This window comes from Sapajus apella, unplaced genomic scaffold (assembly GCF_009761245.1).
Source record: "Sapajus apella isolate SASKATOON/1434 unplaced genomic scaffold, GSC_monkey_1.0 scaffold44, whole genome shotgun sequence".
In the NCBI taxonomy this organism is placed as follows: domain Eukaryota; kingdom Metazoa; phylum Chordata; class Mammalia; order Primates; family Cebidae; genus Sapajus; species Sapajus apella.
Window position 1 is genome coordinate 10,820,158 of NW_022436984.1, and position 19,841 is coordinate 10,839,998.

The following is a 19,841-nucleotide window of genomic DNA, read 5'->3' on the forward strand; positions in this document are numbered from 1 at the left end:
TGACTAGGATTAGATCCTTTCATGCAGAACTGAATTTAAACAGAAATGATTGAAACTTTTTTTTCTCCTGAGGCCTGTTTGAGCACTAGATGAGATGTTTTATGATTTAGAGTTTCAATAATGTAACTAGAGAAGATCCTCAGCTATTAAAAAAGGGTAAACTTGGTATAAAATTAGTTTGTGAATTAAATTTTGTAGTTATCAATAAAGATGTGTATTACTATAGATTCTCTTTTACAGAAAGATAATATTTTGGGGAAAACCTGTCCCGTATTATGCATTTTCATGGTCTCTGATCAATGAGCCCAAAGCTGCCTATTGGATTATTAGGATATTTTTATTTTGAGGAGATTATTTATTTGTAAAATAAATAATTTGAAGGCATTACATTTGGAGCTATTTCATTGATTTATGAGATAGAAATAAAAAAATTAAAAAATTAGGATGATAAAGTCTTACAAATGGGTAAGCAATGTCCTTTGTCTAAAAGAGGCGAACTAGAAACTTCAGGGAGTAAAATCCCCCACAGATGCATAATGCATCTGAGCCACTGAAACTGAACGTCATCAGGCATATAGATCCCAGGTGCACCCTCAGGCCGGCCCCCTAAGAGGAGGAGCCCAAGGGCCTCATATATGGTGCACTCAAGAGGGAAGAGGTACCTGAAGTCATCTTCAAGTGGCAGAAGTCAGCATGCTGATGACGATGTGTTTGCAGACTTAGTGCAAATACAGGAAAATAGGTGTCTTCCAAATAAATCTGGTCTACTGATGTCAGTGTTTATCAGAACCTGGAAACTAGAATTTACGTTTAATTAAATGAGACCCAGGATCATTTGCTAGTGTTAACCTAGAATAAATCCCCCTACTACCTGTTGGAAGTAGAATATCATGTAATTAGAATATTATGTAATAGCCTCTCTTGCTCTCATGTCTTCATCTTTGTATTTTTTTCTTTCTCTACTCTGTCTCCGTCTATCTCTGCTTCATCTCTATCTTCATTTCTTTCACTCTCTTTCTCCCTTTTTCTCCCCTCTCCATTTTAAAACATAGATATATAGCAGCCCAAAGTGTGATCTATATTCTAAATTGCCTTTTGGCACTCCTGGAGGGCCCAGCCCTTGGCTGCTTTGGTGTTGGGAAGCGCAGCTGCTTTAGATTCTCTGCCACAGCCACGCACTCCCTGCTTTGGGGTATTCCAATGATAGTAGTGGTAGTTTGGGGAGTTTCCCTAGAGACTTGTAGTGGGGAGTTGTAGACTAAGTCTGAAAGCCAAAAACAAAACAACAAGGGATACTGGTGAGCTAATCAGGTTATGCAGCCAATTTGATTGTTTATAAAGATGATTTATCTTAGCTGCTAAGATAAACACAAAATATTTATGCTGAATAAAAAAGTTCCTTCAGGAAAAACTCTTTTGAGGATATTCGCTGATTCTCTTGTGGATTTTAGTGTCAACATAGTCATCAGATATGGTCAAGACCTGGTAACAAGTTGAGAAATAAGTTTGTGTGTAACTCCTGAGTAATGCTAAGAGATATATTTTTAAAAATTCCAATTCATTTTGTACGCTTGCAATCTGCTATTGGTGTTGAAGAAGCCATTTTATGTAGCAGTTCATCATCTGGATACCAGATGTTCTGGAGTATATGTTTTTTTTTTTTTTTTAATGACCCTTTTTATGGAAAAATATTTTTTACAGTCTAGGGATAAGTCATTTTCATATTCTTCAGAAAAACTTATGTTAGATGCATAGTGATTTCTCTCTATTCAAACTATTAATTTTTTGTGTCATATAATTTTATATATTCTCCTTAAATCAATTCATATTTATTCTTACAATGAACCCATATTTACTGATAGCCTACTGTGAGCAAAGCACAGTACTAAGAATTGTGGAGAGTTATGAATGCTGATTTCAAAAAAGGTTATAAACATTTGTTTGCTTCTGTGATAAGACAGCATGCAGATTTGCAATAGGAAAGGTAAGGTACTGCATACACAATGCTATTTAGGACAAAGTCCTCTCACTGTAAAAAGCAAGCAGTGACTAGCTGGGGAATCATTTATTTAGTTGGCTTTTGTGGGATTGACTGTAGTATCAGTGTCCTCTCCCATTTAAATTCCCCTCTCCTTGGAAGCTTCCTGCTGCAGTTTTTTTGAGATTCTTGCCTACGTGTCATGTCACATTAGTGAGCGCAGGCCACATGGGACTTGGCTAGGACAGAAGATCCTGTATTTCTTTGGAGGATGAAAAAAAAGGAACCCTCACATTGATTTCCAGTTATTTATTTATCATCTTAAGGTCCATCCCAGAAATAAACTGTTCAGATCTGAAATTTTGGTTTTTGGTTAGATGTTAATTGAGAGACAAATAGTTATTTTGATGTTAGTTTGTCATTTGACTTTTTATAAAAATAATTTAAGGCAATTTATGATGATGTATATGATATTTGAGGGGGAAAAAAAAAGGAACAGGCTGGGCATGGTGGTTCACACCTTTAATCCCAGCTCTTTGGGAGGCCAAGGCAGGTGGATCACTTGAGCCAGAAGTTTGAGACCAGCCTGGTCAATATGGCAAAACTCCATCTCTTAAAAAAAAAAAAAAAAAAATTAGTCAGGCATGGTGGCATGTGTTTGTTATTCCAGCTACTCGGGAGGCAGAGGCAAGAGAATTGCTTGAACCCAGGAGGCAGAGGTTGCAGTAAGCCGAGATTGCACCACTGCACTCCAGCCTGGGTGACTGAGTGAAGCCCTAAAAACAAAACAAAACCGAAAACAAGGAACAGGAAAATGAAGCCAAGATAAAATAAGGATGGGAAAAGGCAAGTGAACCAGCAAAGAACTCACCTATAACATCTCACATCACAAATTCTATATGTTCTTTAAAAAATACCTCTAGTTCCTGAAGTGATGCTACTTTCTCCACCTGTTGCTTTCTTCTGTCAGTCACTGTGTTGCCGTATAAGGCTCAAGGTGGTCAGCAGAGATGGGGAAAGAGAGTCTCTTTTATATTTGCCAGCATTTGCAGTGTGTCTCGACCTGCCTTGGGTGCAGAGGGAAAGCTGCTTGATATGTTATTATGGTTCAGAGTTGCTTACTAATTCTTACAGTGAGCAGAGAGCTGAAATATCCCCAACCACCCCCAGTTATGGGAGCTTGCTACATTATCCTTAGGTGAGCATTGCTGTCTTTTATTAGTGTTCATTACATATAAAGCATTTGCTGAACTTAGAAACATGCTATGCACTTGGGACAGAAAGAGCTACCTTTGCAGTTCTCCTTGAAGAGCTTAGAGATACAGACCTGTAGGTTGCTGGTTTACTTGATTTTTCAAACATGCCTTTGTAGTCTCCTAGAAATATTAAAAGTGTTCTTTACTACTACCGAACTGGATTTCTATCTCCTGACTTGTAGACATGTCCATAATATATTGTTAAATGAGAAAAGCAAGGGCAGAGTAATATATAAAGTAGGATTCTTTTCCTATAAAAACATATACTCCTCTGCCAAATATATGTGTTTGCATGCTACTGTAGGTTTGCATAAGCAAGGAGAAGATATGTCAAAAGATCTGCATCAAAGTATTAACATTGGTTAATATTAACAATTGGTTGAAATTGATTAGTTAGGGGGAAGTTTAGGTAAGAGGCAGAGGATTAGCTTCTCCTTTAAACAGGAAAAATGCTATTAATTACAATAACAATACAAAGCAATTATTAATCACAACAATATTGCTATTAATACAATAAGTGTGCATTGCAATTTGAAAGGCATTACTTAAGTTTTAAAATCACAATTAACAAATGAAAGCTGTTCATTTACATCTAAATTTTTGGTTTTTGTTTTGACCAGCACATCATGCAGCGAATTCAGAGGCTTCAGGCTGACTGGGTCTTGGAAATAGACACCTTCTTGAGTCAGACGCCCTATGGGTACCGGTCTTTCTCAAATATCATCAGCACCCTCAATCCCACTGCTAAACGACACTTGGTCCTCGCCTGCCACTATGACTCCAAGTATTTTCCCCATTGGGACAACAGAGTGTTTGTGGGAGCCACTGATTCAGCGGTGCCATGTGCAATGATGTTGGAACTTGCTCGTGCCTTAGACAAGCAACTCCTTTCCTTAAAGGTATCTATTTTCTGCTTGTTGATTCCTAGGATCAAGTACATTAGCAGTAACTCAGAGTGAATTCTAGAATCCTTGGAAGAATGAGAAGGCCATTTAGAAATGGAGACTTTTGGTACATTTTTATTATGAATGTGAATTTAAAGATTACATGATTTGGCATATCAACTGTGGGCGATAAACCTGAGATACGTGGCAATGCATTCATTAATTGGCACCTGATTTCCCAGCTGTGAATGCACATTAAATTAAATGCAACATTTCTTTGTGCAAAATGAAGGAGGAAGTTTATTTCAGGTATGAGAATTGTTCTTGTTTCTGTGGCCATGAGACATCATAACCTTCTGATCTGACAGATGGTGGCTCTTGGGTTGGAGGAGGGAGTTTTGGCAAAGTGGTTCTGAGCTAGAGAGTGGGTAATTCAGGCCTATCAAGATGAAAAGCATGAAGCAGAAATGCATTATTGTTATTATCTGTGAATCTCAGCTCCATTTTATGTAGCATAGCAGAGCTTTTGTTATGCTCTCAGCTCAAAATACTTCTGGGACTCTCAGATGTTATTTTAGTCTTGGTGTTCTTAAGGGTCTATTGGAAAAAAGTGCTAAGCTAGATGAAGATATTTTGTTCTGATATCACTCATAACCAAGTCAACACAACAAAGCAAAAACAAAAAACTTTGTTCACAGGTAACAAATACTTTGTTCCCTCCTCAGACAGAGCTTTATGAGGGTCCAGCTTTTGATACAATGGGGTAAAGAAGTAAAAGGTTTATCTTGTAATTGAAGTAATAGATATTTGCTTCTATTTTTGCTGTATATGCAGAACTTGAAGAAAGCAAGAATTGTTTATACCCTCTCAGTCTCCTTTTCACTTTTTTTTGGTTTGTTTTTTTTTTGAACCTTCTACAATGCCTTTGTCCCATGCTTTGCCCTGCTTTTAACTAGTTTCCTTCCCCAGCAATTGGATGAGGGAGTTCAGAAGCTGATGAAAAAGTCTAATTTTTCATGTTTGCTCTTCTAGTATAAGGACACAAAATGAAGTATGACTTGAAGACATTGTTCTGTGTAATGATGTATTTTCTCTGAGTGAACTCCTTTGCTTTTTCCCCAGATAGCTCGTACCTGCTTTTGGCAAACAGAAATATTAATAGAAAGCTCTGAATGAGTTATTGGATTGGGGTCATCATTAAAAAAATTTGAATCAACATACACATTCTCATAGTAATCCTTTCTTTTAGAGATAAATGGTGAGGTGGGAATTTTTTTAAGAGGCTATTTTGAATGCAGAGTTTGAGAGTATCAAACTTATTCTTCCAGTTACACGTTGTAACTAAATTTGTATTGAGGAGTTAAGTTCTTCAGCTGTCGTGAATTGGGTGGATGGTGGTAGAAACTGAACTGAAAGAGCACTGGGTAAGTAGACTGGATTATTCCCAACTCTTCCTAGCCTCTCTTCTCTCCAGTAATAGGACAGTAATTACACATCCACATCCTCTGACTGGTAACTTTGCTATGCCCTCCCACTGTAGTCGGTTGTACTTCCTCATCCCTTCACTCTGGACTTGGTTATTTGACTTGCCTTGGTCAATGGAATGTTAGTAGAGGTGACACAAGTAGAGGCTAGAAATATGCTTGTGCCTTTGGGCTTGCTCTCCCATGTCTTTGCCATAACCATGAGAATGGCATGCCCTGGCTAGCCTGCCAGTCCCAGCAGAAGGATGAGCAGAACCAACCTTGCTGACTGCAGAATGAAGCAGAGCTGCCCCAGCCAACCCCAGTCTAGATCAGCTGCCCCCTCACTGACCAACAGAGGTTATGAATCTCAGGAAGATATATAATGGTATTGTAAGCCACTGTGTTTGGGGTGGCTTATTCCATTCCATTCTGTTGTTGTGGCATTAGCTAACTGATACAGCCTTGAAGGGGGAAACACGGCAGGTAATCCACTATGTTAACACTGGTAATTAGGTATTACCATGAAGACCTTCATACATCAGGCCAGTCAGATTCTCCTAGCTCCAAGGTACTAGGCTGAGGTACTAGAAATGAAGGCCATGGCTATTTTTTCTGTCAATCCTGAAATGAAGCCAAAAAAGCAGGTTGCCTTGTTGGACTCAGGATGAATGTTCACAACAGTTTATTGCTGGATAAATGAATGGATATGAGGAGAACAGAACATTGGAGTGACCCAGCTGTTGAAGATTCACTGAGGTACTTGAACTGTCAAGCTTCAAGAGATAAAAACTACTGACTTTTGCCTCTGCCCTGGGCATGAGCAGAATACCTCTTGTCCCAACCCGTCCCATTCTGGCCTCTTGTTCTGTGATTATGTTCAAGCCCTTTAAACAACTGGAAGCTTAGAATGTCTCTACTGAAAGTAAGCATCTTACAATTTTTGCCAATGAGAAAATCTGTTTAATTAATGCTTGTTAAACTCTGAGTGCCTTTATATTGTACAAACATGCCCTTTGCTTAATTGCTTATCCAGGAATTGTGCAGGATACAAAACAAAATAAACTGTCCTTTCCTCATGGCATAATTAAGGAGCGATATGAAATGATTAGCATAAAAAATTAACTTAGTTTTCAGATGATGAAGACAATTTTTTTCTCCTTTGAAATCACTGTTAAAACAATCAAGGCAACTCTTTTTTTTTTTTTGAGATAGAGTCTCACTTTGTCACCCAGGCTGGGGTGCAGTGGCATGATCTCGGCTCACTGCAACCTCCGCCTCCCAGGTTCAAGTGATTCTCTTGCCTCAGCCTCCTGAGTAGCTGGGATTACAGGCACAGGCCAACACACCCAGCTAATTTTTGTATTTTTAGCAGAGACGGGGTTTCACCATGTTGATCAGGCTGGTCTCGAATTTGTGATTGTCTGCCTTGGCCTCCCAGAGTGCTGGGATTACAGGTGTGAGCCACCGCACCCAGTGGAAACTCCAATTTTTTGAAGAAACTAGAGAACATCTGTGAATGGGAACCACAGTATGAAGACAGAAGTTGGATGGAGAAATGGCAGATGCCATATCAGAGTGGAGAAAAGTCACACTGTCCTGGAGAGGGAAGGAAATGGAAGAAGTCAGTGGTTTCCCTGACAGAATCCTAAAAAGGCTCAGAGATTTGAGATGTGACAAGCTGAGGAAGGCAGAGGTGAGAAAGGGGCTGGAGTGGAGAGTTTGTAAGTCTGTCTAAGGAGTACGTGGATGTAGAGATCCCCACCCCACATCAGGCAGGCAGGTGAGTGCCCCTTGCGTCTTTGCCAGAGATGAGAAAATATTTTTCTAGAGAACTTGAACCATGGAGGTTATGGAATTGAGAATAGCAAGTAGAGAGGAGGGTGGCAGTGAGGTACCCCATGGAAACTGGGGAGACTAGGTGAAAGCCTACACATCGAACAGTGAGATCTACAGTCTCTCTCCCATCTTCAGCCCCAGAAAGCCAATGGCCAGCTTATACCCATCAGATAGAAAACTGGAGGATTCTTCTCCAGAGAATGTGAACCACCTCACTAAAAAATTCCAGAGAGTGACATTCAGTAATCCTCAGTGAAAACACTGTCTGGGCACCAGATTGCCCTTCAGCGAAGCCAACCAATTTGTGTCTCCAGCCAGCATTTCAATATCTTATCCTTTAACATGAATGAACACAAAGGATGCCCAGACATTTGCAGACAGACTCCAGCATGAAAAAAAGGGCCTGTAGCAGTGGCTCATGCCTGTAATCCTAGCACTTTGGGAGGCTGAGGTGGGAGGATTGCTTCAGGCTAGGAGTTTGTGACCAACCTAGGTAACATAGTGAGGCTTCATCTTTACCAAAAAAAAAAAAAAAAAAAAAAAAAAAAAAAAAGTTAGCTGGTTATGGTGGCACATACCTGTAGTCCTAGCTACTTGGGAGGCTGAGGCAGGAGGATAACTTGAGCCCAGTAGTTCAAGGCTGCAGTGTACTATAATTGAGCCACTGGACTCCAGTCTGGGCAACAGAGTGAGACCCTGTCTAAATAAATAAAAATTCTTAAAAATATAAGAAACGAAAAGTAAGAAAGCAAAACAAATAATACAAATTTAAAAATGAAGTTGGAGGAAATGAGCAGAAAATGACTTAAAGGACACTATTCTAATATTCTTACAGAAATAAGAGGAGACTTTATATCTATGAAATAAAACCAGAATGCTGCAATAACAGAACAATCAGTCAATAAGAAAGAGCTTTTGGAAATTAAAATTTCTATTTTTAAAATAAAAAAAGAATCGATAAAATAGTTGGATCCTAAAGTAGATAAATTTTTTTTTTAGAAAGAAGAATGACAAAAAGGAGATGATTATGGCCTCTGGAGAATAATTGTAACAATTACAGTAGTTCATATAAAAAGTATTGGGAATGAGAACGGTATTGTTCTTCTCAATGGAAACTTTGGGAGCTAGAAAACAATAACATTATGCCTTAAATATTTTAAATAAAAATAATTTGCAACCCAGAATCTTCAGACTCTGACAAATTAAATAGGAAAATAGAATGAAGACATTTTCAGAGATAAATCTCAACAATTTTCACTCCCATGTACTGTATTTTTTTCCCTCAGAAGTTGCTTAAAGCTGTGTTCTCGTAAAATCAAGAAAGAAATCAAGGAAGAGGGAGTCATGGAGGTCAGCTCACTGGGGATCCCATGTAGTAGAGGCAGAAGTCTGCAGGGTGGTGGTGAGGGGAGCCCCAAGATAACGGATGGGCAGCAGATCTAGTGGTTAGTCCAGACTGGAACAGGCAGGAGAGGGCTCCTGAAGGGCCTGTTCTTAAAAAACAAAACCAGACAGACACAGGAGAAACAAAGGTGTGATAGTGTCGGGAATGCCTGACCACATAATGATGAAGACATATTAGGTTCAGAGAAAACAAAGCAAACGAAAGAGAGGCCTGTGGTGGGAATGGTGGGAAACAAGTTTGCAGGGGCAGGATGAACTCGATGGGGACGTATGTGTGTATATGGAAAAAAGACAGAAAGAGAGAGATCCCCACTGATTTTGGGTTTGAGTAACCACAAGGGTGGTGTTGCCATCCATTTGGTTGAAGAGACTGTTGGTAATACAGATTTCAGGGGGAACCTCATGAGTTGAGTTTTGACATGCTGTTTAAGTGTCTATTAATGTCTGTGTGGAGATCTTCATTTGGCAACTGAATATGTGGTCTGGAGATTGGGAGTGAAGTGAGGGCTGGAGATATAGTTTTTGGAATTGATATATACACGTATGTGTGTGTTGTGTTGTATGTGTGTTTGTATGTGTGTGTTGTGTTGTTTGTGTGTGTATGTGTGTGTTGAGTTTGTTGTGTTGTGTGTGTGTATTATAATAATATAATATTATACTATATATAATATATACACTGAGATTAGCCTGGGCAACATACTAAAGCTCCATCTCTACAATATTGTTATTATTTTAAATAATTATATTAAAAATTCTATATTATATAATACACGCAACACAATACACACATACACACACACAAGACAGCACACACACAACCACACATATATGATTTAAAGGCTCAAGAAGAGATATCAAGAGAGTGAGTGTGGACAGAGATGAGAAGAGAACCACGGGCAAGCCCCCAGGGCTCTCTAGCATTAAGACAGAAAGGAGATGAAGGGAACCATTAGTGCCAACTACAGTAGGAGGAATACAGTATTTTAGGAACCAAATGAAGAGAGTATAGCTAGGAGGGAGTGGTTAACTATGTTGAATGCTGACAATAAGTAAAGAGAGATGAAGACCGAGCGAGCACTGGATGCAGCAATGCAGAGTCTTGACAAGAGCAGTTTCAGTACACGGTAGAGATAAAACCCAACTGGGCTAAGTTAGAGACAGTGTGAATAGACAATTCCTTCAAGGGGTTTTGCTGTAAATGGGATTTAAGAATTGGGCAGTCGATGGTGGAGATAGTGAGTGAGGTCAAACATTTTAAGAGGAGAAAAGCAGCAGCATGTTTGTTGGCTGATGGGAATTATCCAGCAGAGATAGAAAAATTGTTGATGAAGGAGAGTAATGGTATTTGCTAGAGCAATGTCCTTGGGCAGATGAGAGGGGATAGGATTTTGTGCACAAGCAGAGACTGGCATCTAATGTGAGCATGACAGAAAGAAATGAAGGTCATTGGTTGGGAATGAAGATGGGTGAGGTGGCAGGGAGAGGAGGAATGTGAAATACTAGAAGGGTGCTAGAGTGACTGAACTAACAAAATACAGTATGACTTGCCAGTCAACATGAAAGGCCAACATGAGGTTTGTGGTCATGAACTTTAAGCAAGGCCAGACAGTGTGGTTATATATTTTTTTCTCTGGCATGGTTTAGCTGCATGAGTGCTGGCACAAAGTAGGTAGAGAGTGGGACTTAACATTATGTTTTTGCCATGAAGGTTTGACCAAGGCAGAGAGGGGCAATGGAGTTGAGGAGTGATTGGAATGATTGACTGGAATTTAAGCAAAATATAGAGTGAAGTGAGGACATTACGAAGGCGAAGGACTGTAAAAAGGTGAAACATTCTAATAGATTAGAGGTTCTAGTGGGATTGAAGGATTTTGGAGTTTAGAGTATCAGGACTAATCTGAAAGACAGGGGTTATTGTCAGACAGAGTAAAGTGTAAAGTCAATCAGAATCCTACTCACTCTTTTTAGTTCTGTTCAAATACTGTCTTTCATAAAGCCTCCCTTGACACCCCCAGGATTTTGCCTCTCATTCTATCCAATTTCCAGAGGACTTTTATGTTACATTTGTGGCTATTGGCGCATTTTGCCATGCTCACGTGTTTTATCTCTCCCCAACCCAACTAAAGTATAGGCTATTTCAAGGGAAGGGTTATAGTTATTATTCTTTGTGTCTCTGTAGCATTCCTGGGGCAGACTCTTGAAGCTAGACTCAGTACAAAATTGAAGACTTAAATAAAGTGAGAAGCAAGAAAGATTTACAGTTGTTTCAGGTTGGATTTCCTAGGAAGCACCCTCTGCTATGGAGTTTAACATTCAGGTCACTTATTAGGGAGTAGCCTTGGGTATCAGGGAGGGGAAAGGAATGATATTGGACACAGGGAGAAGTTGAGCTGTAATGCAGGTTCAACAACAGCTTCAGCCAATCCCTGGGGAGCTCTGGAGATACAATGGTTCCCTAGAGAGCCCCAGTACCGCAGCACTGGATGTAGGACACTCCCAGGAGGTGCAGCTGAGGCAATTCCTAAAGTGACTGACAGCTCTCCCAGCAGCTGAGGCAACACACCCTCCTGTAGCGGAAGTGGGTAGTGTGTCACACGGTTCATCACAGCACTTTCATTGTTTCAAAATTCTATGAGGAGTAAAAAAAAGTATAAAAGACTTCTATTTTCTGAGGGGATGGAAGAACGTGGTTTATATGGGTGAAGACTGTGGGAGGTGTGCTAACATTTGAAGAGGAAGTGGTGTGGAATGAATTTTGGCATAGTTTCACTTGCTGTGTTATCTTCCTTTCTTCATGGCACATCTATCTTTTTGCCCAATTAATTGAAAATCATGCTGTTTTTTCCCATCATCACAGTATTTTTTTGCTGTCTTTTTATTGCTGTTCTTAACAGAATGTTTCAGACTCCAAGCCAGATCTGTCACTTCAGCTGATTTTCTTTGATGGGGAAGAGGCTTTTCTTCACTGGTCTCCTCAAGATTCTCTCTATGGATCTCGACACTTAGCCGCAAAGATGGCATCGACCCCACACCCACCTGGAGCGAGAGGCACCAGCCAACTGCATGGCATGGTTAGTCTGGGCAATTTCCATGGCGTTGTAGCTGTAGTCTCTGCCTCTAAGAAAAAGGTTGCAAAAGCCAAGTTAAGACCTAAAAATGCCACAGCATCCTTGGAGCAGGCTCTTTATGGTAGAACATTCCTTGGCAGGCATTGGGTTTTTGAGGAATCCCAGAGCTAAAAGGAATGATTGTGAGCTGGCACTGTGGCTCATACCTGTAATCCCAGCACTTTGGAAGGTCAAGGAGGGAGGATCGCTTGAGCTCAGGAGTTCGAGACCAGACTGGGCAACCTAAGGTGACTTTGTCTCTACAACAAATAAAATAATTAGCTGCGTGTGGTTGTGTATGCCTGTAATCTTAGCTACTCAGGAGGCTAAGGCAGGAGGATTGTTTGAGCCCAGGAGTTCGAGGCTGCAGTGAGTTATGATTGCTCCATTGTACTCCAGCCTAGGTAACAGAGGGAAACCCTGTCAAAAAAACAAAACGAAACAAAACAAACAAAAATTCATGGTTAGAAACCATGTTTGACTGAGCTTAATTAAAATGATAAAATGATGTAAAGGATTACAGGAACATCAGATTCAGTTGGGCCCAGAGGGAACACATTCCCTCAGTACTGTAGGGATGTGGAGAGGGAAACCCCCTTCTTTGAGGGCTTTACAAGTCTGAACAACATGGGGCTTTGGGAAACGGAATAAGAGAGGGGTGGGGGTGAAGAATTTCCTTGGTGGCTTCAAAGCTATACCATACCTCCAGTGTGACTAGACAGTTTGATGTGTTGGTTTTGATGTGGCATTTTTGACATGGGGGTGGGGATATTTTGATGCTGCCTTAAACCCTGCTATTATTACTACGTAATGGATGCAACACACAGCCTCATTTTCATCCCCATTTCCGGGGCCCACACTCCATCCCTGATCCTTCCCCCGACCCCTGAATCCTCTCCTGACTCTGACTCTCTTCCCATATTTGATCTTTATTGTCCCCACATCTTCACTAACCCCAGCTTGGAACCTCATGCTACCTTTGAGACTTCGCTCTTCCCAGTGCCTCTATCCATTCCTGACCCTCACTCCATCTGTGAACTGATAGCTTATTCCCAGCACCCATACTCATTCCTGTCTTTTGCCCTGTCACTGACCTTCACCCTATGAAAGTCCAAATGGCCAAATTCTGTGTTTTCTATAACCCTAAAACACCTCATGTTAGCATTTGCTTCCTCCTGTTGTTCATTGGCAGCTCCTAATGGGCCAGGGGAATGTGGTCAGCATCTCATTTATTCACCTGGGCCCAAGTGGCCAAAAAACATTCAGACAAAGAGGAGAGGCCTGGTTGATCAGTAGTAGAACAAAGTTACTTATTTATATAACAAGCCAAAGAAGCCTATTTTTCTTACAATGAATATATTGAATTTTCATTTATGAATTTATTTATGCTATGTTCTTAGGATCACAGACTCTGAAAATACTTGTCTACTATGTGTTAGAATGTATGCTAAATATTTACCCTCACATTATTTCACTTAGATAAATCAGGAGGAGGCCTTAATCTAGTGAATAGTCTTTGGAGAGTCCTCCTTATGAGATGATAGAGAGCTATAACCAGAAGAAAACCTTAGAGATCAGCTAGTTTGAGCTTCTTATTTGATACACAAGGAAATGGAGATCCAGAGACATGATGTTATATAGCTCCTGTACAAGCAACTTTTCTTAGATACTGCTTGATTAATAAATAGTTATACCCAAGTGCCTTCCTTTGGGAATTGTATCATTACGGATTAAGGATTAAATGGCTAAACAGAGTGGCACAGAAGATCAGACAGGCTTGGACTCCTTTCTGAAAATAAAGTAAATGTATGCTTTTAAAGTCCACAAAATATTTATCCAAATGTCTTCTTTCTTTTTTTAATTTTTTATTATTATACTTTAAGTTCTTTCTAATTTATCCTTAATGATATCCTTTTGGAGTCACATACACAAAGAATCAATACTTTGCTGTTTGTTCACATTGCATCAGCAAGATTTAAAGAGTTCTCCAAAATAATTAGCATAAAATGTTAGTAAATCGTTTGTTCATTCATATAGCTCTCATTATTCTCAATTACTAAAATGCAGTTAATTTTGACTGATTGTATTTTCTTATTGATGAACATAAAACACATTTTGATGATGATGGTGATTAAACAATACTTTTTCTCCCTTAGGATTTATTGGTCTTATTGGATTTGATTGGCGCTCCAAACCCAACATTTCCCAATTTTTTTCCAAACTCAGCCAGATGGTTTGAAAGACTTCAAGCAATTGGTAAGTACCACTGTTATTAATGAAGAAAACATAGTTTCTTCCTACTGACAAATACTACATTTTAAAATTCAAGATTTATTATTTGGCTGGGCGCAGTGGCTCATGCCTGTAATCTTAACACTTTGGGAGGCCGAAAGGGCAGATCAGCTAGGGTCAGGAGTTTGAGAGCAGCCTGGCCAACATGGTGAAAACCTGTCTCTACTGAAAATACAAAAATTAGGTGGGTGTGGTGGCAGGCGCCTGTAATCCCAGTTACTTGGTAGGCTGAGACGTGAGAATCACTTGAACCTAGAAGTGTAGGTTGCAGTGAGCCAAGATGGTGCTACTGCACTCCAGTCTTGGCGGCAGAGTGAGGCTCCATCTCAAAAAATTTCTTGATTGATTAGTTTATTATTCTTTTCATCTTTGTAGTAAGCCCAGCTTATTTTCCTGCATGAAACCCTATTTTGACTTGGAAACATAAAATACTATATTTCATGTTTGCACATCCTTAAAAATGGTTTGAGAATATTTTTCCAGAGTCCTGTTTGAAGCATGTAGAATGTATTTCTGGAGGAAACTTTACTCAACAAAGCATGTTGACTAATGATGAAGTCCTTACAACGATACCAAAAGATACTCTTCAGTTTTCTTTCTTTTCTTTCTCTGTTTTTGCCATCTTCTATGTTCTACCTTAACCAGATATTGTTTTCCTTTAAATCTAGTACAATCTCTGCCAATTTTCCAAAGAAGTAAGAGATCAGGATGAAAAGAAAGCCAGATCCTTCAAGATTTAGAGTCAAATAAATGTGACTAGGCTAGCTCAGACCAGACCAGACCAGGCCAGGCCAGGAAACGTATGGATCTGTGGCTGAGGAGAGGGGCTTGGGGCTTGGAGTAAGAAAAGGATAATAACTTCTTATCTTTGTGCATCCACCCTACCTGAAACAAAACAAAACAAAACAAAACAACAAACCCTTCAGACATCAAGGAAAGATGAAAATGAGATTGATCTTTATTGTAGAATCCAGGCCAGGGGGCTGTGTTGAAGGCAAGAACTTCGTGCTAGAAATTCCTTATTCGCCACATAAGGAATGGAATAATTCCTTATTCCACTTCACTGAGCAAGATAGACTTGCATTACTTCTAAGCAGTGGGAAAAGCACTGCCATCATAACTCACACTTTTGCCATTGGTAAATAATTTGTCTGGATTCTTAGGGAAACTTGTATCTGAACTTCAGATACTCATCGTTGGCAAATTTCATTTCCTAGCTTGAAGGAATTACTATGATGGTATTATTGATATAAACTTCTTGGGCTTCTTCCTTGCAGCATGTTTTCCTTACTTTGATGGTCGTCTCTAAAAACTGAGTTTGGCTTTCTTTCAAGGATTTTGTGTGCTTTTATTATTTTCTGTACCAGAATGAAGTTATGTCAATGACTTGCACCTTCATGCAATTTTAACCTATTGTGCTGCCCCTCCTACTGGTATTTACATTTCAAACCATATCTCTAGTTGTGTAAGAAAAAGTGTGTCTCACGGTAAAGGAATTATAAGTACCAATAAACAGACAGGAATATTGTTTTTGGTGGTGGTTAGGGCTTTCTCAATGCTCCTAGAATCATATTACATATGGTTGCTTACTAGTTGATTTAGTTTTACCCTTTAAATTTAGCAATTATTAAAAGCTATCCTAGGAAATTTCATTTGGTTGTCTTATAATATTCATGTGATCTCTTGTCATCTGCAACCTCTGCTTCCTGGGTTCAAGTGATTCTCATGCCTCAGCCTACCGAGTAGCTGGGATTACAGGTGTCCACCACCACACCCAGCTAATTTTTGTATTTTTAGTAGAGGCAGGATTCACCATGTTGGCCAGGCTGGTCTTGAATTCCAGACCTTAGTTGATCTGTCATTCATTACTTAGTATCTAAATTTAGATACTAATGATCTGAACCAATGACAGATCATTCATCATTTAGTATCTAAATTTAGATACTAATGATCTGAACCAATCTAAAACTATTTTAAATGACCTGAATCATGACTTATGCAGGCCAGTGGTTCTCAAAGTTTAAAGTGCGTCAGAATCACCTAGAGGGCTTCTAACAACACAGATTGCTGAACTCCAGCCTCAGAATTTCTGTAAGCCTGAGTAGGAGCAGATAATTTTCATTTCTAACAAGTTCCTAGATGTTGCTGATGTTGCTGATCAGGTATCACAGATTTGAGAACCGCTGATGTAGGTCACACTAGGTTTCCCTTTCCATTGAATGGTCACTTGATATAGTTCATCTCTATTCTGTTTGAGTACTCACCTTTTAAGCTCCGTGTCTCTAAGGCATTCGTTATGCAGCATCTTGGAACTATAAGCACCTACACCTGCACCTGTGTTCCCCTGTTTTAGCCACCTGTCTTCTGTTTTTTTCATTCTCTATCTCTCCATTGTTCTGTTGAGTTTCTACCTCAAAGGAGGTTCTCACCTGTCAGTTTAGAGCCATGTGTGACTCTTTTCTCCTCCTGCTCCAAAATGTATACACTCGTGTTCAACCCAGATGTTTATTGTCATGGGTGTGGCCATGCTTGCTTTTGCATAATCTTTTAAAAATTATGGACACATGGTAAGATTTCAAACTCATTAAGGATACAGTATGAGCCTCAATCAGATAAAAATAGATGTTCATCTAATTGTCATCTACAGAACATGAACTTCATGAATTGGGTTTGCTCAAGGATCACTCTTTGGAGAGGCAGTATTTCCAGAATTACAGTTATGGAGGTGTGATTCAGGATGATCATATTCCATTTTTAAGAAGAGGTAATGTGTGTGTGTGTGTGTGTGTGTGTACATGTGTGTGGGTGTGCATGCACATATTTTAAGCTATTGTATTTATTGTATTTTATGTTCATTTTGAAAGTCCAAGACTATATATCACTTATCCACTCACAAGAGGAGATCAAGATCAATATTTTCAATCTTTGCTCATCTCCAAACCTTATTTAGCTTTCTGGTGTCATCAGCTCGCTTCCATAGAGAAACTCAACAGGTCTTTAATTGCTGCATATATTTGAGAAGTAAATTAAACATGAATAATAATTGATACATTTTGATTCATTAAGACCAGCCTTCTTTAAAGATTGTCTATGCTAAGTTTAGATACTAATGATCTGAACCAATCTAAAACTATTTTGAATGACCTGAATCAGAAAATAAAAATTAATTTGAATGAATACCTATCTTTAAAAAAGAGATATACATATTGTGCTACACATAAGCTTTCACCAATATGTGTCTTTTGATTATGTGCTGGTAAGCTAGAAGTCAGATGCTTAAACCAAAATGAATGGTAGGGAAGAAGTCCTTCATTTGATCTTCACTGACACCAGGTATGATTCAGACACAACATTTAATGCTTTTAGGTTCAACGCTGCTTATCAATATGATATTTAGATGTCACATTGAAAATCTAAAACTGGATGTGTGTGAGATGTGTACATGGGACATGGGGAAAGGGCAGAGTTGAGGATGATTTCCAGAAGTCTGACGTGAGCACCTGGATAAATGCAGACCATTTACTGACAAAGGCAAGACTAGAAGAGGAGCACTTACCTTAATAAGTCTTATCACTTCCTAAAATTATGCTTTATATTTGTTTATTTGATTCTTTTTCTACTGGATTATAAACTGTATATGGGCAGGGCTGTGGCCTTTCACTAATGAAACATCAACTTCTAGAACAAGAAATGGTATATAGTAGGGGATTTTAAATTATTTACTGAATTAATTTATTTGTTTAATGAGTGAGTGATTTTGGAGTACAACGGTAGGATATGAGAAAGTACACAGATGATGATGAATTGTCAGCTGTCTTCATATGGTACAGAGCTCCCTCTGCTTGAAGAATGACACTTTCTAGTTTACTCACTGGAGTAATGCACATAGTTACAAGTTGGTTCTTTCTTACTAAGGTGTTCCAATTCTGCATCTGATACCATCCCCTTTCCCTGAAGTCTGGCACACCATGGATGACAATGAAGAAAATCTGGATGAATCAACCATTGACAATCTAAACAAAATCCTACAAGTCTTTGTGTTGGAATATCTTCACTTGTAATCCTGATTTAGTTTATAGAAATTGCTTCTAGAATTGAATTCAAAAGTCAAGGCATTATTTAAAATAACCTGATTTCAGACAAATGCTGTGTGGAAACTTCTATCCTATAGATTGTCCTATTCTTAGGTGTTTTTGGGTTATCAGATGAATTATAGAATAATTATACTGTGATATTGCATCCTAAATTGCTCATTAATTTTTATTTACAGATTGAAAATGATAGAATGTGTAAGGAAAATGGAAAGTAAATATCTTTCAAAAATCCTTTCAGATAAACACTATGAAGCAAAATCAGGTTCATTTATTCAATATCATAGTCTTTTAAACAGTACTTAAATGGTGGTTGTAAAATATAGCCTTCATTTTATGATTTTTCATGTGTGGGAATCTATTACATGTAATACAAAACAAAGATGTAGTTTGAAGGCTCTCAGATTTCTTTGAGAAATCTTTGTAGGGTTAATCTTATGGAAATTAAAATCAGAATTAAATGCTATGTTGTGATGTCTTTTTATATATAAAAGAAGAATGATATAATTTAACACATAGTCCAATTTTTATAGGGTTTTGCAAATTTAACATTCTCATTATAAAAATAGTAGTCAATAACAAAAATTTTGGAAAATGGAGAAAAGAAAACTGTAATCCCATTATATGAATAGAATCACCATTAGTTCATCTTTAGTTTTATATCCCCCCACTTTTTTGTTTTTTTGAGACAGGGTCTCTCTCACTCTGTTGCCTAGGCTGAAGTACAGTGCCATGATCATGGCTCACTGCAACCTTGACCTCCTGGGCTCAAGTGATCCTCCCACCTCTGCCCCATGAGTAGTTGGGACTATAGGCTGGTACCACCTAGCTATTTTTATTTTTATTTTTTTTGCCCAGCTAATTTTTTTTGGTATTTTTGTATGGATTTGGTTTCTCCATGTTGCCTAAGCTGATCTTGAATTCCTGGGCTCAAGCAATATTCCTGCCTTGGCCTCCCAAAGTGCTGGGATTACAGGCATGAGCCATTGCACCTAGCCTTCTCACATTTCTTAACTGCAGATTTTTCTTATAAAGGTATAATCAAACTGTATTATAGTTTTTTGGCCTGTTGTTTCCTGTTAAACTATGTAATTACCAGACATATATTTGCTGTTTTAGTTTTGGACTGAGGTGAGGACAGAACTATAGAGTCAATATTAAGGTAACACGGTAGTATTGCAGTAGTTGCGAAAATTTTTGAGTAGGTAGATTATATGGTATTCAAGTTTGGTTAATTACTTAGAGCATTGTTTTTTGAAGATACATAGGCATTCATAAGTTGTCTTTGGCTACAGGAAACAATTATCTAGAAATACTAACTTGATCAATTAAATAATGAGGAAATTGATCCTGGCATACAGATGAAGTTTGTTGGGGCCACTGTCTTCTGTGTGTTCCCTTTTCGGACAAGATATTTAGTAAATACTCAGTGAATTAATGTGCTGAATGACAATGGAAGTCATTGGGAAAGTAATTTACTTGCTAAAACATAGTTTTCAGGTAAGAAAAGGATAAAAATAATTTTAT

At 38.7% G+C, this 19,841-nt stretch overlaps 1 protein-coding gene across 3 annotated transcripts in view; it reads left to right on the top strand.

Moving 5' to 3' along the window:
* QPCT (glutaminyl-peptide cyclotransferase) overlaps window positions 1–18,780 on the top strand; it is a 39,648-nt gene extending 20,868 nt beyond the window's left edge. For 2 of the 3 annotated variants that reach the window (XM_032239331.1, XM_032239332.1), the window contains exons 3-7: window positions 3,855–4,133; window positions 11,719–11,895; window positions 14,088–14,187; window positions 16,871–16,987; window positions 18,139–18,780. In XM_032239331.1, the coding sequence (XP_032095222.1) occupies window positions 3,855–4,133; window positions 11,719–11,895; window positions 14,088–14,187; window positions 16,871–16,987; window positions 18,139–18,284 (819 nt within the window). In that variant the 3' untranslated portion in view covers window positions 18,285–18,780. The remainder of the gene's footprint in view (window positions 1–3,854; window positions 4,134–11,718; window positions 11,896–14,087; window positions 14,188–16,870; window positions 16,988–18,138) is intronic. The other variant, XM_032239333.1, reaches the window with a different exon arrangement.
* Window positions 18,781–19,841: the final 1,061 nt, after the last annotated feature.